Source organism: Lycorma delicatula, chromosome 2 (assembly GCF_047948215.1).
Source record: "Lycorma delicatula isolate Av1 chromosome 2, ASM4794821v1, whole genome shotgun sequence".
Lineage (NCBI taxonomy): Eukaryota > Metazoa > Arthropoda > Insecta > Hemiptera > Fulgoridae > Lycorma > Lycorma delicatula.
Genome location: NC_134456.1, coordinates 206,318,303 through 206,334,455, shown reverse-complemented (window position 1 = coordinate 206,334,455; position 16,153 = coordinate 206,318,303). Strand labels below are relative to the sequence as shown.

Below are 16,153 nucleotides of genomic sequence, written 5' to 3'. Positions count from 1 at the left end.
TTATTTGTACATACTTTTTTTAGTACAATATATTTTCATCATTCTTGTGTTTTTAAGTATATTGACTAAGAAAACAATTGCTCTTATTACAAAATAATACGGCAAAAGATAAAATTCATTATTTTTACAAAAATAGCAATAATTAAGCAGAAGAAAAACTGATGTTTTATTATTAAACATTGAAATTAAAATGACATCAATTAATTCATTAATATAAATAGTATAATGTTATATAACACTATTATGATATGCATCTGCGTAAATACACACAGGTAGTAATGTTTAAAACAGCAATCTAATCTCACGGCAGAAGTCACAATTATTTTAATAGTACCAATGGAACATGACTGTACCCAGCAGTAATCCGTTAACTCTCAGAAAATGTACCTTGCCTTGTCAACTATTATAACAACTTTGTAGTCAGCTTTTTCAATTAAAACAATATTATAAAAATTTTATGCTGAATGAATTATGCTAAGTTGAACCAAAATCAGACACTGCTATTTATATCAAAATAAGTTCAAGTAAACTGCATTACTCTTACATAAATTAATTGATATAAAAAAAATTATTTTTCATAAACTGTTTAAATTGTTTACAAACAACCTGAGTCCATTTCAGCTTCTTCCATCATTCTTAGCTTGGTGTTGATTTCTTCAGTGGTAAACATGATTTTTTTTTTGTATAAAAATTCATATTTTCTGACTTGGGCTTATTCTAAAGATTTCATATGTGTGTAAAAGAAATTGGAAGTATTCTTATCAGATATATGTCTGGCCATGCATGTAGTCCACATCAGCTAATCTACTGATTGGGAAGATGTTGAATAACAAACGATAAAAATAAGATGTTGCTCACTATTATAGTGCACATGTTTTTGTGTGTTTAGTGGGACAAACTATAAAATTTTAAATAATTTTAAACAAAGTTTTGGTAATTTTATTTTCTGTGGAGCTACGATTGAAAGTATGTTCTGGTAAGAACATAGACTATTATATAGCTCCAGCGGTTTTTTATTGAGGATTGCTATTATTCAATAAATGTGTACTTTTTAATTTGTGGTTGGTTCCCAAATGAAACTGTGTGTCAGTATTTAGAAACATTTAATTTATTATATTCAGATAACAATATTAGAAGCAGGAATAATACTTAATGCAATAAATCTTTATTTAAAGGAGATTATCAATATACCTACCATTTATCTGTAGGCATGAATGAACACTTCAACATTTGAAAATAAATGCTGAAGCACCAAAGGAGCAATTTTATAAAGCGCATTTACAAATTCAGTTATTTCATTTTCAGTCCATTCAGGGTATGAGGATTGTTCTTGTAACATATCATTTTACTGTTTCCCATAAATAAAAATTTGTAGAAATAAGATCTTAGGAATTGGTAGCCTGCATTTTCAAAAAATTCTATTTAAAAATTTAATGCTGCAAATTAGCAAAACATCGGCAGTGTTTACCATTCCTCCATTAGTTGGAAGTATGCTCCAGTAACTTCTTATTTTATCTGTCAACAGACAAAAGGATAAATGATTCATTGCAATGATGTTCTAAGTTTGCTATGCTCTGGAAAAACTGAATGAATATCTGGTTATGTGATATAGCACACCAAACTGCCATTTTTTTTGTCACATAATGGCCATTTCAAGATTTTGTGAGGATTATTCACAGACCATGTCAAATTTGACACAGCCTGATAAATGAACCTATGTTTAACTTGAAAAAATAATACATCAAGAATTTGCTCTTTTTTCATTTATAAAATTTAAAAACCACCAGCAATATTCACCATTTTTGTGAAAATTACTATCATGGTAACCATTCCACTGCAGTTATTTTGTACAGGTGTCATTTTAAATGTCAGTCAATGCTCTGTGTATACTTCTTGAGATTTCTGCTCGTTGTACCAATTTTGTGATAGATTTTTTTGGAGTTTGGTTATGCAATCAGAAATATCATTCTACTTTTCCTCTGTCGGGATAGGTGGTCTTTTAGATTCGGACCTGTGTTTGATAGTTCAAGTTTCACACAGCATTGTTTTGTGGAACATCAATATTTGGAAACTTGATGAAACATTTCCTTTATTTTGTCTGGTGTATCACTACCACAATGAATCACATTTTTAACCAAAACAATGTGAACCTCAGTATTAAAACTAATCACACATTGGAAACAAAAGCTTCAATGATTATGGAAATAAAAATATAGTCAAAAAATGGAACATGCTATGAACAAAGCCAGTTTTTCACTGCTGACAATCACAAAAACCTAGCTAAATCATACTTCAAGTTCATGTTTTATTTTATGAATTTATGTTAATTATTATTGTAAATATTAGTGGTTTTTTAGGTTTTTTTATGGCTTGAGGCAGATGCTTTTGTTTAGGTGTACATTTACATTTGGGACATCCATTATATACAACCACTGTTGTATGTACCAAATCATCTTCTTCAGAATGAACTGGTTGTTGTTATTGATACAGACCATCATTATGTGATTTTTTCATTTATAGATGTTTAATATGTGGGATTTGTTAATGTGCAGATAATCTTAATATACTATAATTTGACTTCACTGTTTACGCCATTCTGGCATAAAGTTTTCCGTTATTTTCTACAAATTCCAAGCTAGGGTGGGTACCGTTGTTTTGTTACAAGGAATGTTTAAATCCCACTTGGTTTCGTATTGCTGGGTCTGTAAAGTCCACCTGTTTCTATTATTGTTCTTGTGTTCGACCCTCCCACTGTCATCCTTAGCGACCGCGCCCATTATTCTATCGAGTTATTTCTGACTACCCTTTTCATACACCCGTTATTTTTTCGTCCCCTTTCTAATACATACACACACTCTCCTGTCCGCTACCTGGATCTGGTTACCCCCGCTTTCTTTCGCCATCTTTTCGGCAGAGTAAATCCAACATCTCACCACTGCAGTCGCCTAGGGCAATACTCTCCTGCAAACTTTGTGGTAACATTCCTCACTCAGGCGGAATCTCAAACTCATCACTACACATCTGAGATTCTACGCCTCATGCTACCACCAAACCACATCACACCTCCGTTTTCCTGATTCACCGTGCGGACTACGCCCAGGATTACATAGGTATTCTTCTGTACTTGCTGTTGCGAGTTCATCTCTGGATAATATTTGTGTGCTACAGGCAAGTTCAGTTTTTCATTACTTATTACGTTAAACCACTATGGTATCATTCAAATTTGTGGAACATTCCGTTCATCATACCTATGCCGTTCAAGTTTCAATTTCACTTTAGTACAGTCACGACAGGTCACTTACAGAAGGCTGTCATTGTTCAGCTGCAACCTATTTCATGTGCTCAATTAAGTTCAGTGTGATTATATTGTAATTAACTGTTTTGTACTGTAATATTATTGTGTCTTTTTCTACGTCAAACTAGAATTACATTTTTACATTATTTAACGTTAAGTTTGTGGTTCATAAATCAGGAAAGGCCAATGCCAATTAAGATTTACGGTAATTTGTTTTTCTAAGTTAATGACATTTGTTCATTCCTAATTTTTCAATATTACAACATTTGTCAGCAATGCAATAGTTTTCAGACATACTATGTTTATTGATGTCATATTTTTCTAAAGTTATAATTAAAACTAAGGTGTTTCATGTTCTCCTTCAGGCTTTGTCAAAAACGTATATTGTCAAAATCTGTATTTAGAAGCGTGTACTCATGTATTTTTTCATTTAACTATCATTGTTCAGACGCTGATTTCAGCTGACGTATTAAGTAGTTTTTAAGGTTATAATAATTAACTTATATTAATTGGTTTTCATTAAAGTCCAATTTCTTTTGGCAAATACTAGCTGTGTGTTTTTTTGGTTTTTTTAACTTTACCCAACATTCACTCTATCAAAGAAACCATTTGTTCATGATCATTTCTTTCCTGAATTCCAAATTACACCTATAAATATTTAACAGGAACTACTGAAGTACTGTATATACTAATTCAACTCAGCAAAAGAAAAAACCAGTTTTTTTACATAAACTTGTTTTTGTTACAGGATTTTGTGTCATTTCAGAACCACCATGTTAAATCTAGTCAGCTGCAGATTGCAAATCCAGAGTCAGAAGTAGAAATGTATTTAGATCCACCAGTAGATGAAATCATAGCTGCACATATAAGGTGATTTGTTTTTCCTTTACTACTGCCTGCTGGTAAGAAAATTGCTTTGTTTTAGGGGCTTGTAAAAGTAGGGATTTAAAATATAAATTTTCAAAGAAAAAAAAAAGTAGTTTTGGTATTCCTGCATCTTTTGTTTGACAAACTGCAAAGAATAATTTTGATAAGGCAATTATTTAAAGTAAATTTCTTAACTTTTTGTAATATGGATTGTTATTGTATAGCTTATACTAGTTTAAATTGAATTCAGCATTAGCAGTAAACCTGAAATGGCAAGTAATAATACAAAGTGTTTAAATTGAAGAAGTGACTTTTTTTCAATATTTTCATGAGAAACTTCTGCAGATGGTAAAACTACATATAAAAACTTTTACTCGTATTAAAATTTTACATAAAATTGTTGTTTTTTTTGTTGAGAAAATAGCTGTATTTTCTAAACAAATAATCGCACAAGAGTTTTTTTTGTACGTTGTACGAGTGGATAGAAAATTTAACTTATGATGGTAATAAATTGTTTATAGAAAAATGGACATAAGTTGCAAATTGGCAAATGTTTATTTAATATCATAAATTAATATTCTTTGAATTTTTCACTACATTCAGTGTGCTGAATTACACTTTCTCTACCCTTGACAAGATGTTTTTCTTCCTGTTTATCAGTATGTGAAGAAGCCAGCAGTGATCCAATGGTATGTAAGCACCGAAATAATGAAGGAAAGGTTCTTTGGCCTGAAATCCTTCTACTCGGAAATGTTTGATGGTATATTTGCTGTACAACTTGTGTGTTTACAATACAGAAACAAAAGCAAAAGTGATGTCTAAGTATTCTTCATTGGAAAATTTATTAGGCATTGTTAGATATTGACATTACACACTATCCCATTTATTTATTTAAATATTTATTGCTGTACAAATCTATTACCAAAACTTAGTTGTTTGAATCAACTGTTAGTATTGCCAACTTATGAAATAAATTATTTCAAACAAATTTAGATAAAATTCATTTTTAATTATCTTTGAAGATATGTAATAAATTTTTTTATTTAATTTTGATATATTTTTCTAAAACATTTAATTCTTTTGTTTGGTAATACAGAAAATTCCATTTTGTTTAATGTCTAGTTAAAATGTGCTGATTTGGATATTTTACATTTCTATTTAATTTCTGTGGGCTTCATTCATAATATGTTTGCTTAGAATCAAATTCTCTACAAGAGATTTTTAAAATGTTTGTGTGTTTATTACCTATTAAACAAAGTTATTTTACACCAAACATAAAATTATGCATTTTTTGACCCCAATTCTTTCTTTTTCACAGATTTCTCGAAAACTACTAAAAATACAGTTTTGGAAACTACTTTTTTTCAATTTTTCCTGTCAGATTTTTTAAATTTACCCCTTAATTTGGGTCTTAGGAATTACAGTCTGGCTTAATTTTTAATTAATTTAATTAATTTGGCTTAATTTTTAATTTAATTTACAGTCTGACTTGCTAATAAAATGTTTCTGAACTTATGTTTATCAGAAGTTTCTTTTTCATTTTCACTAGTAGAACATGACGTGAAAGTTTGTTAAATTCTTCATGAATCACTTTGTCTATGTGTATGTTGCATTGATAGCATTCAATTTTGAACAAAATTAAAAAAAAGAGAAGGTTAGTTTTGCAATATTTAATTTTTGATTTTTTTGTATTGTGGTTGAAGAAAATTAAACTTTAATATACTGAAAGTACTTAAGTTATACTTAAATTCCAAAGTTTTATGGCAATTGAATTTAGGGATGGCGGAGTATCCAACATTATTTCTAAACAGTTTTTGTCTTGTATGTTGAAAACTTGATTAAAGAGTTTAAATTTATATTTATATAAATTTAAATTTGTTCAGTACTGTCATTGTTCAAAGGCAGTATTGAAAAGGTGGTATTACAGAACCCATATTTTTTTATCTTTTATTTATTGTGTTCTGTCATTTGACTGGTTTGATGCAGCTCTCCAAAATTCCCTATCTAGTGCTAATCATTTCATTTCAGTACACCCTCTACATCCTACATCCCTAACTATTTGTTTTACATATTCCAAGCATTGCCTGCTGCACAATTTTTTCCTTCTACCTGTCCCTCCAATATTAAAGTGACTATTCCAGGTTGCCTTAATATATGGCCTATAAGTCTGTCTCTTCTTTTAACTATATTTTTCCAATATAGTTTCTTTCATCATCGATTTTCTGCAACACCTCTTCGTCACTTTATTCACCCATCTAATTTTTAACATTCTCCTGTAGCACCGTATATCAAAAGCTTCTAATCTTTTCTTCTTAGGTACTTTGATCGACCAAGTTTCACTTCCATATAAAGCTGCGCTTCAAACATATACTTTCAAAAATCTTTTCCTGACATTTAAATTAATTTTTGATGTAAACAAATTATAGTTCTGACTGAAAGCTCGTTTTGCTTGTGCTATTCGGCATTTTATATTGCTCTGCTTTGTCCATCTTTATTAATTCTACTTCCCAACTAGCAAAATTCTTCCACCTCCATAATATTTTCTCTTCATATTTTTACATTCAGTGGTCCATCTTCGTTATTTCTGCTACATTTCATTACTTTCGTTTTGTTCTTGTTTATTTTCATGCAGTAGTTCTTGCATAGGACTTCATCCATGCCATTCATTGTTTCTTCTAAATCTTTTTTACTCTTGGCCAGAATTACTATATCATCAGCAAATCGTAGCATCTTTATCTTTTCACCTTGTACTGTTAATCCAGATCTAAACTGTTCTTTAACATCATTAACTGCTAGTTCTATGTAAATATTAAAAAGTAACAGGGATAGGGAACATCCTTGTTGGACTCCCTTTTTTATTACGGCTTCTTTCTTATGTTATTCAATTATTACTGTTGCTGTTTGGTTCTTGTAAATTTTAGCGATTGTTCTTTTATCTCTGTATTTGAACCCTAATTTTTTTTTTTAAATGCTGAACATTTTATTCCAGTCTACGTTATTGAATGCCTTTTCCAGGTCAATAAATGCCAAGTAGTATGTTGGTTTGTTTTTCTCTAATCTTCCTTATACTATTAATCTGAGTGCTAAAATTACTTCCCTTGTCACTATACTTTTCCTGAATCCAAATTGGTCTTTTCCTAACACTTCTTCTACTCTCCTCTCAATACTTCTGCATAAAATTCTTGTTAAGGTTTTTGATGCATGACTAGTTAAGCTAATTGTTCTGTATTCTTCACATTTATCTGCTCCTGCTTTCTTTGGTATCATGATTATAACACTTTTTGAAGTCTGACGGAACTTCGCCTTTTTCGTAAATATTATACACCAGTTTGTATAATCTATCAATTGCTTCCTCACCTGCACTGCACAATAATTCTGCAGGTATCCTGTCTATTCCAGGAGCCTTTCTGCCATTCAGATTTTTTAATGCTTTCTTAAATTCAGATCTCAGTATTGTATCTCCCTTTCCACCCTCTTTGACATCCTCTTCATCCTTTATAACACCATTTTCTAATTTATTTCCTCCGTATAACTCTTCAATATATTCCACCCACCTATCGACTTTTCCTTTTGTATTATAAATCGGTGTACCATCTTTGTTTAACACATTACTGGATTTTAATTTATGTACCCCAAACTTTTCCTTAACTTTCCTGTATGCTCTGTCTATTTTACCAATGTTCATTTCCTTTTCCACTTCTGAACACTTTTCTTTTATCCACCCTTCTTTCACTAGTTTGCACTTCCTGTTTACAGTATTTCTTAATTGTAAATAGTTTCTTCTACTTTCTTCATCGCTAGCATTCTTTTATTTTTTACGTTCATCCATCAGCTGCAATATATCCTTTGAAATCCAAGGTTTTCTACCAGTTCTCTTTGTTCCACCTAAGTTTGCTTCTGCTGATTTAAGAATTTCCTTTTTAACATTCTCCCATTCTTCTTAATTTTGTACCTTATCTTTTTTACTCAGACTTCTTGCGATTTCCTCCTCAAAAATCTTCTTTACCTTCTCTTTCTCAAACTTCTCTAAATTCCACCAACACCTTTTCTTCAGGATTTTAAACCCCAATCTACATTTCATTATTACTAAATTATGGTTGCTATCAATGTCTGCTCCAGGGTAAACTTTGCAGTCGACATGTTGATTTCTAAATCTTTGCTTAACCGTGATATAATCTATCTAATACCTTGCAGTATCACCTGGCTTTTTCCATGTGTATATTCTTCTATACACATTCTTTTAAATGAAAAGTGTTCATTTCCCTCTTTAAATTTTCTAACCTAACAACCTTTTTAAGACTTCTAACATTCCATGCTCCGACTCGTAGAATGTTATTTTTCAATTTTCTGGTGACCCCCTTCCTTTGTAGCCTACACCCGGAGATCCAAACGAGGGACTAGTTTACCTCCAGAATACTTTACCAAGGATAGCGCCTCCATCTTTGTTATCTAATACCTTGCAGTATCACCTGGCTTTTTCCATGTGTATATTCTTCTATACACATTCTTTTAAATGTGCATGATATTTAAACTGGGTATTGGCAGTTACTAAATTATAGTTCGTGCAAAACTCTATAAGTCAGTCCCCTTTTTCATTCCTTTTGCTCAGCCTGTATTCACCCACTATATTTCCTTCCTTGCCTTTTCAAATGCTTACATTCCAATCTCTAACTGTTATTAAATTTTCATCCTGTTATAAGTGTTTAATTGCTTTGTCAATTTCTTCATATACACACTACCTCATCATTATCATGGGCGCTTGTAGGCATATAGACGTTAACAAACTTTGTCGGTTTAGATTTTGATTTTATTCTTATTACAATAATTCTATTGCTATGCATTTTGAATACTCATTTTGATTTTATTCTTATTACAATAATTCTATTGCTATGCATTTTGAATACTCTACTCTCTTCCTTATCTTCTTGTTCATTACAAAATGTACTCCTGCCTGTGTATTCTTTAAAGCTGAGTCAATTATTCTAAAATCACGTGACCAAAAATCATTTTCCTCTTCCCACCAAACCTAGCTAATTCCTACTATATCTACATTTATCCTATCCATTTCCCTCTTTAAATTTTCTAACCTACCAATCTTTTAAAACTTCTAACATTCCATGCTCCGACTCGTAGAATGTTATTTTTCAATTTTCTGGTGACCCCTTCCTTTATAGCCCACACCCGGAGATCCGAACGGGGGACTAGCCTCCATCTTTGTTATAGTAAACTATAATATTATTTAGCCTTTTTGAATAATATTGCATCAAAATGGGGTTAACTTATTGAAATAAATAATTACTCCAGTAAATGAACTTTTAAGCTCCAAAACACAAGGGGACTGAATGACATTCCTACTTAAAATATCAATATTGAAATAGGTAATTTTTCCAATAAATAAACTTTTAAGCCCCAAAAACCAATGGGACTGATTGTTATCTTTACTTAAAAAATGAATTTTTTTTTAAATTTAAAATCCAACTGTATCTACTATTTTAATGTAGATGTGGGAACTCTTTAAACAGGGTTCTCATGAAATCCAAATTAAGAATAAAAACAATTTTTTTAATGTATTAAAGATAAAAAATAAAACCATCATTTATAGTCGAGTGGGATCAGTAACAGATACCCAACAATTTTTTATAATTTTGATTTTTTCTCAGTTATACTTTTAATACTGCACAATTTTTAAGGTAAAAATATCATTTGATCAAGGATGTCAAATTGAACCCAGCTTTTTTTTAATAAGCATTTTAATCTTTTTCACAATTGTACTTTATATACTGCAAATTAAGTCATTCATATTTCAAAATTCTGTGGTGTATTTGAAATAAAAATCTGTCATTAACAAATCTGGGAAAGTTGTACAAAGTTGCTGACTTTCTTCTATTATGAATTTTCATTTTTACATTCTTAGTTAAAAGGCTTCATTTTTTATTTTGACTATTTATTGTAATATAATGTAGTATAAATTAATGGAATCTTGTTTGTTTACATGCATTGTTTATTATTTTGTGCATGTAACTTATTGAATTTCAAGAATTTACAGTTTCATTCTCTTATGTAAATGCCAAGCAATCTCCCAATTCAGTTCAGGTGAAACCCAGACTATTTGCCTCCTGGGTTTTAAGACCTGATTTGGTTTCTTAATAAAAAATTAGAAAGGATGTCTTAGGAAATTTTGATTGAAACATCAGGGGGTCCTCCAAAGGGGGTCAAAGTTTAAAAGAGCATTTAATGCCAAAAGTTCATTCAGACTGGCGCATGAAATGACCAACATTTGTTTTGGCAATAATTATTTAGGTTAATAATTATTAATATGTATTATGTTGGCGGAAGTGATAGCAGTTCATGAATATTAGTTTCTTCTGTGTCTGAGTATGCTGTTAAAGATTGTGTTGCTTTTAAATGAAATGAAAAGAGTGGTGCTTACTCAAAGACAGTTTCGTTCCCCTTTTCAAACTTGGTGGTCACCCTCATTTAAAACAATATGTCGATTTTATGAAAAATTTAATAGTGATGGTTCAGTATTTGAGAGTAAGCGCGAATGGCCTGCCGCCGATGTTTGTTCTCCACAGAATGTCAAAGCTCTCAGAATAGCGTTGCTGACAAGCTCGCTTGGGCAAATCAACAAGAAAAGCAGCAGCACAACTTGGGATTTCTAGGCGATCTGTGTAGCAAATTTTAAAAACTGATTTGCTTTTGTTGTATCCGTAAAAAAAAACAGTTTTGCCTAAATTAACGGTTGACAGCAAACATCAAAAAATGGCATTTGCTGAACAGGCTGTGTACCAAGACATATTGTTGTACAGTGTTTGGTTTTTCAGATGAGGCACATTTTCACCTAGACTAGGTTGTTAATAAACAGAGTGTACATTTTTGGGCTTCTGAAAATCCACATATGCTTCATGAAAAGGTGCATCATGTTCCAAGAATTACGGTACGGCTGCTATCTTAAGTCATGGTGTAATAGGGCCATTCTTTTTTGGACAGTGAACGGTGAAGTTATCTAAACATGCTGTGTAATAATTTTGCTCCTTAGCTTCTTGCAAAAGGGTTTCGATTAGAAAACGAGTGGTTCATGCAGGATGGAGCCAGACTGTTCACAGCTAATATTGTTTTAGACTTTCTGCATGAAACTTTTAATGAAATGTCATTTCAAACCGATTTCCTAATCGTTTTGCGCATGGACAGAACTGGCCCCCGAACAATCCTGATTTAAATTTGTGTGATTATTTTCTTTGGGGATTTCTAAAGGAAAAAATTTTCCCTAAACATCCTTGTATAGTGATGGAATTGCGAGAGCTGATCATTAAGGCATGCAACAAGATAACCAAGGATATATGTTATTAACAATAGTTATTAACAATATAAGTTATTAACAGTATTAACAATATAAGAGTTATGTGGAAGAAGTTACTAGACATGATGGTGGTCATATTGAACACATGGTAAGCAGAACATAATTTCCAGATATATAGTAAACACGTTGTATTTTATTTTTCTGTATTGTAATTCAAATAAATATTTATTTTGTAACAAAACCAAATGTTAGATCATTCACACTGTGCAAAAATAGTAAATGCCCATTTATATTAAAGGGGCTTGAGTTCTGTCAATTCACATAACCTGAGAAAGATTGAAAGGAAGAGGTAGCAAGAGAGAGAGAGCGAGAGAGAGGAAAATATGTCCCTCTGAATTGATAGATTACTCTATCACCCAACCACTTGTTATGAATTACTTTTCTCTTTTTCTTTTTAGTAATAAATTACTTATGTTTTAATTATTTAGATTTGTTTTATAATATTTATTTCTTCAAAAATTATTTTATTATACATTTATTACATCCTTCATTAATAAATTAAAATTTAATATTTGTTTATATTTTGTTTGCACAAAATATTAAGTATTTAATTTACTTCAGTTTCAGTTTATTTTTTTAGCTTTAATTCCTAAAATGTTTCTTCAGATAACTCTCAAGAAAAATGTAAAGCTGTACACGGTTTAAAGTTGCATAAAACCCAATTTTTTGTTTCACATAGTTTATAAGATGTAACCTGAAAACAAACTTCTTTCTTTAATTACAAATATTATGTTATTTGTTCATATTGTATACTATTCTTGTTAATGATATAATGTACTAAACTTTTTACATAGTACATAAAGTGCATAAACCTCCTAAACCAGATTAAATAAATAGAGTCTGAATTAATTGGAGTATTATTAAAAACTGATACTACTACATTTATTAAAAAAAATAAAAACTAACAACAATATTTACCTATTTATTTTAGCAGAAATACTTTAAAAATTATTCAAATTATGATACAAGTAAAAAAAATTCTTAAATCTGCTATAGATACTTAACAAAGTATTCTGTAAAAGTATACGAGGTGTATGAGAAAAGTAATGAGATTGGTAACACTGTGAGCGATCTGGCAACTGGTGTCTACCGGTCTGTGCTAGACCAGTTTGTTCATCCCTTCCACATGCTCAGTACATGTTTCAACTCCATTCAGTCAACACATTATTTTTGACAGCGCCATCAGTGAAGCTATGTTTTTGTTGTGTTATGAAAATGGAGCATCAGAATATAGAGCAACGTTGTGCAATCAAGTTTTGTGTTAAACTTGGGGAATCCGCGAGTGTGACCTTTGAAAAGTTGAAACAGTCCTATAGGGAACATTGCTTATCAGGAGCAAACATTGCTTACCAAGTTTTCCGCTGGCACAAATCATTTTTGGAAGGCCGAGAACATGAAGATCAATCTCGCTCAGGGAGACCTTCAACTTCAAAATCTGACAAAAACGTTGAGCATGTGAGGGTTCTTATGAGATCAGACCGTCGTTTAACAATAAGGATGATGTGTGAAGAGTTAAATTTAAACACTTTCAGCGTACATTAAATTTTGACAGACAATTTGGATATGCGAAAGGTAAGGTTTGTGCGAAATTGGTGCTGAAAAACCACACAACAGAACAGAAGGGCAATCGAAGAAACGTGTGTGTTGATCTTCTTGAGAGGATTGACAATGACCAAGAATTCTTCAATCGTGTGATCACAGGTGATGAATCCTGGATATTTGAGTACGATCCTGAAACAAAGCAGCAAAGCAAAGAGTGGCACACTCCGTCATCTCCTCGATCGAAAAAATGTAGAATGAGCAAATCAAAGATCAAAACCATGCTGATTTGCTTTTTTGATAGGAGGGGTATCTCGCATAAAGAATTTGTCCTCCAGGACAAACTGTCAACCAAGTGTTTTACAAAGGTGTCCTTAAAAGGCTCAGGAAAAGAGTGATTCACGTGAGACCAGACACTGCAGACAAGTGACATCATGACAATGCCTCGTGTCACACGGCTATTTCCATCACGGAATTTTTGATCTCAAAACGCATTCCTACAGTTCAACTCCCTTATTCACCTGATTTAAGTCCTTATGACTTTTTCCTTTTACTGAAATTGAAACATGTCTAAAAGGACGTCATTTTGGAATTCTGGAGAACATTCATAAGACTGTAACCGACCAGTTAAAAGCCCTACCAGTTGAAGCCTTCCAGCGCTGCTACCAGGAGTGGGAACAACGACTCTGCCAGTGTATAGCTGCCCAAGGGAACTACTTTAAAGGGGATAATATAGTTTGAAAAAAATAAACAATGTTTAGTAAGTAAAAAGTCAGTCTCATTACTTACCTCGTATGTTAGTGTATGTAATATTATAGTAGTATAGGTATAGTATATAGTAGTATTAGTGTAGTAAGTATAGTATTCTTATTAAGTATATGCATCCGTGGATAAATTTATATCAGTGGCCTGTGGTACACATACCTCTGTATATTTTAAATGTTTTTAAGATGCTTTGAAGTGAAGATTTTAACTATGCTATTTGCATAAATGCTTAACATGGAGAAGAATTAAAAAATAATGGTAGTAATTGAAAAATTATTCTTAGATTAATTTATCATTACTTTCAACCAGTTTTTGAATCAACCTATAATCTATTAGATTGATATTATGTATTTTATTTCATTTTTACAGATGTATCTGGGCAGTAGGTGAAAAAAAATTCAATCAAGCATATACATGCCAGACATTGGTTGTCCAGGTTCTAATAAAATGTTTTCAATCATTAAAAGATGATAATTGGTTATTACCAGTCATGAATACAGTTTGTTTAGATCTTCGTTTATTGGCTATTAAAGCTGATAGTGTTGGTTCTGGAAGAGGAGGCGCTGGCAAACCTCGAGAAGCTCTTGAAAAGGCTGCTGAAGTTTTAATGGCTTGTTTCAGAATTTGTACTGCTGATAAGTAAGTTAAGTTACTGCATTGTTAAGTTACTTTGTAAGTAACTGCAATAAGTTAAGTTACTTAAGTAAGTTACTGCATTGATAATCGTAAATTTAAGTAAATTTTAAAACTAATCATCAGATGATTTCAGTTTATTTTATTAAATAGTTTTTTTCACCATTGTATATTGTCTGTTTAATTATTTAACGCATCTCGTAATTGAAGCTTACCTCTTGGACAAAGAAAAACTTATGAGGTTCAAGAAATGAAAAGAAAGTATAAGAATATTGAAATATTTAAAACAATAAATAATAGGAAACTTATTTGTGCACTTTTTATAATGTTAATAATTAGTTAAAAGGTTATAGATATTAATGTTAAAATAAATAACAAGAAATATATGATATAAACACATATTGTATTTGTCTTTGCTTATGCATTAAAAATTCTCATAATATTAACTTATATTGTAAGGATAATATGTTCTAACGGCTTAAAAATAAGTGAGTCGTTCCTTTCCAAAACAACCTTTATCCAAAAACTGTTAAAATTGAGTTTTTGGTTGTATGATATTCCTAATATTTTTCTCTATTTAAATATACTCTCCTTTTGTTTCAAAATTGCCTATATACCATTAAAAGTTAGTGTTCACAAGTGACTGCCTGATTCCAAAGTTTCTTATCTACAAAAGATGGCAGGCACTGCAAATGACAGAAATTTAAAATCCTCTATCCAGAGTGGAAGTTTAAATGAGCAGCCATTTTTTTTTTCAAAAATGTCTTATCTACAATCTAAACATAGAGAATAAACAGTAAAACAATATTTAAAAACTATCATTATTCTTGTTATTAATCAGAAATGTGTTGTGGCATCACTTCAGAACAGCTGACATAAAACAGTTTTGTGTAATGATGGTTATTTAATTATTATTTAATGGTTATTTTTGTATGTAAAGAAGTTAGTTGAAATTACATTCTATTTAATATTTTTTTGTTGATTCAGTCCCATTTTGTTTATAAGGTACATTATAAAAATGCATTATTTTACAGTTTTCTAGTTATATTTGATTAATTAGTTTTTAGTATGTAGGTCTATTCCTTTTGAAGTGAAATTTGTGCTGAAAATTGTGGTGCACTGTAAGCCTATTATGAAAGGGGTTCAACCTAAGTCCCAGGAATATCAACAGCTAATGCAAGGTATGAAAATTACTCCTTGTCTTAAAAATAAGGACAGAAAAGGTCCAAGAGATGTTGAAAAGTGGAAAAAGACTGCAAAAAAGAGACATTTATATGCTTTACAAACTTTATGTAAACATACAGAGTACAGGCAGGCATGTCAACAGTGTTTTTAAATGCAGTTGTTTATCTATATCTATGCAAGACATTCATAAATTTTGTGCATGTTTTTATTCTACAAAAGATAAAATAATGCAGAACAATTATGTACTGAAATATACAATGAGCGAATCTCCTGTAAGAAAAAGGAACAAAGCAGAACGGAGACATTCCACTGAAAACTGGAATCACTTCTTCATCCCAAACAATTTGGGAAGACATCATTGGTTCAAGTTTGCAAAAAGACTTTCTGTAACATATTAAGCATTACCAAAAAAAAGGGCACAACAAATTTGTAAATGGCATTTTAAATCAAGTAAACTTGCCTCAGAGAACAGAGGAGGGGACCAGAAGTCATACTTGTTTGCAAGTAAA

The 16,153-nt window shown here is 31.1% G+C and overlaps 1 protein-coding gene across 2 annotated transcripts in view; it reads left to right on the top strand.

Moving 5' to 3' along the window:
* PCID2 (PCI domain-containing protein 2) overlaps positions 1–16,153 on the top strand; it is a 34,007-nt gene that overhangs the window by 8,248 nt on the left and 9,606 nt on the right. For both annotated transcript variants that reach the window (XM_075358060.1, XM_075358059.1), the window contains exons 3-4: positions 4,044–4,165; positions 14,196–14,465. In XM_075358060.1, coding sequence (XP_075214175.1) covers positions 4,119–4,165; positions 14,196–14,465 — 317 coding nt within the window. In that variant the 5' untranslated portion in view covers positions 4,044–4,118. The remainder of the gene's footprint in view (positions 1–4,043; positions 4,166–14,195; positions 14,466–16,153) is intronic.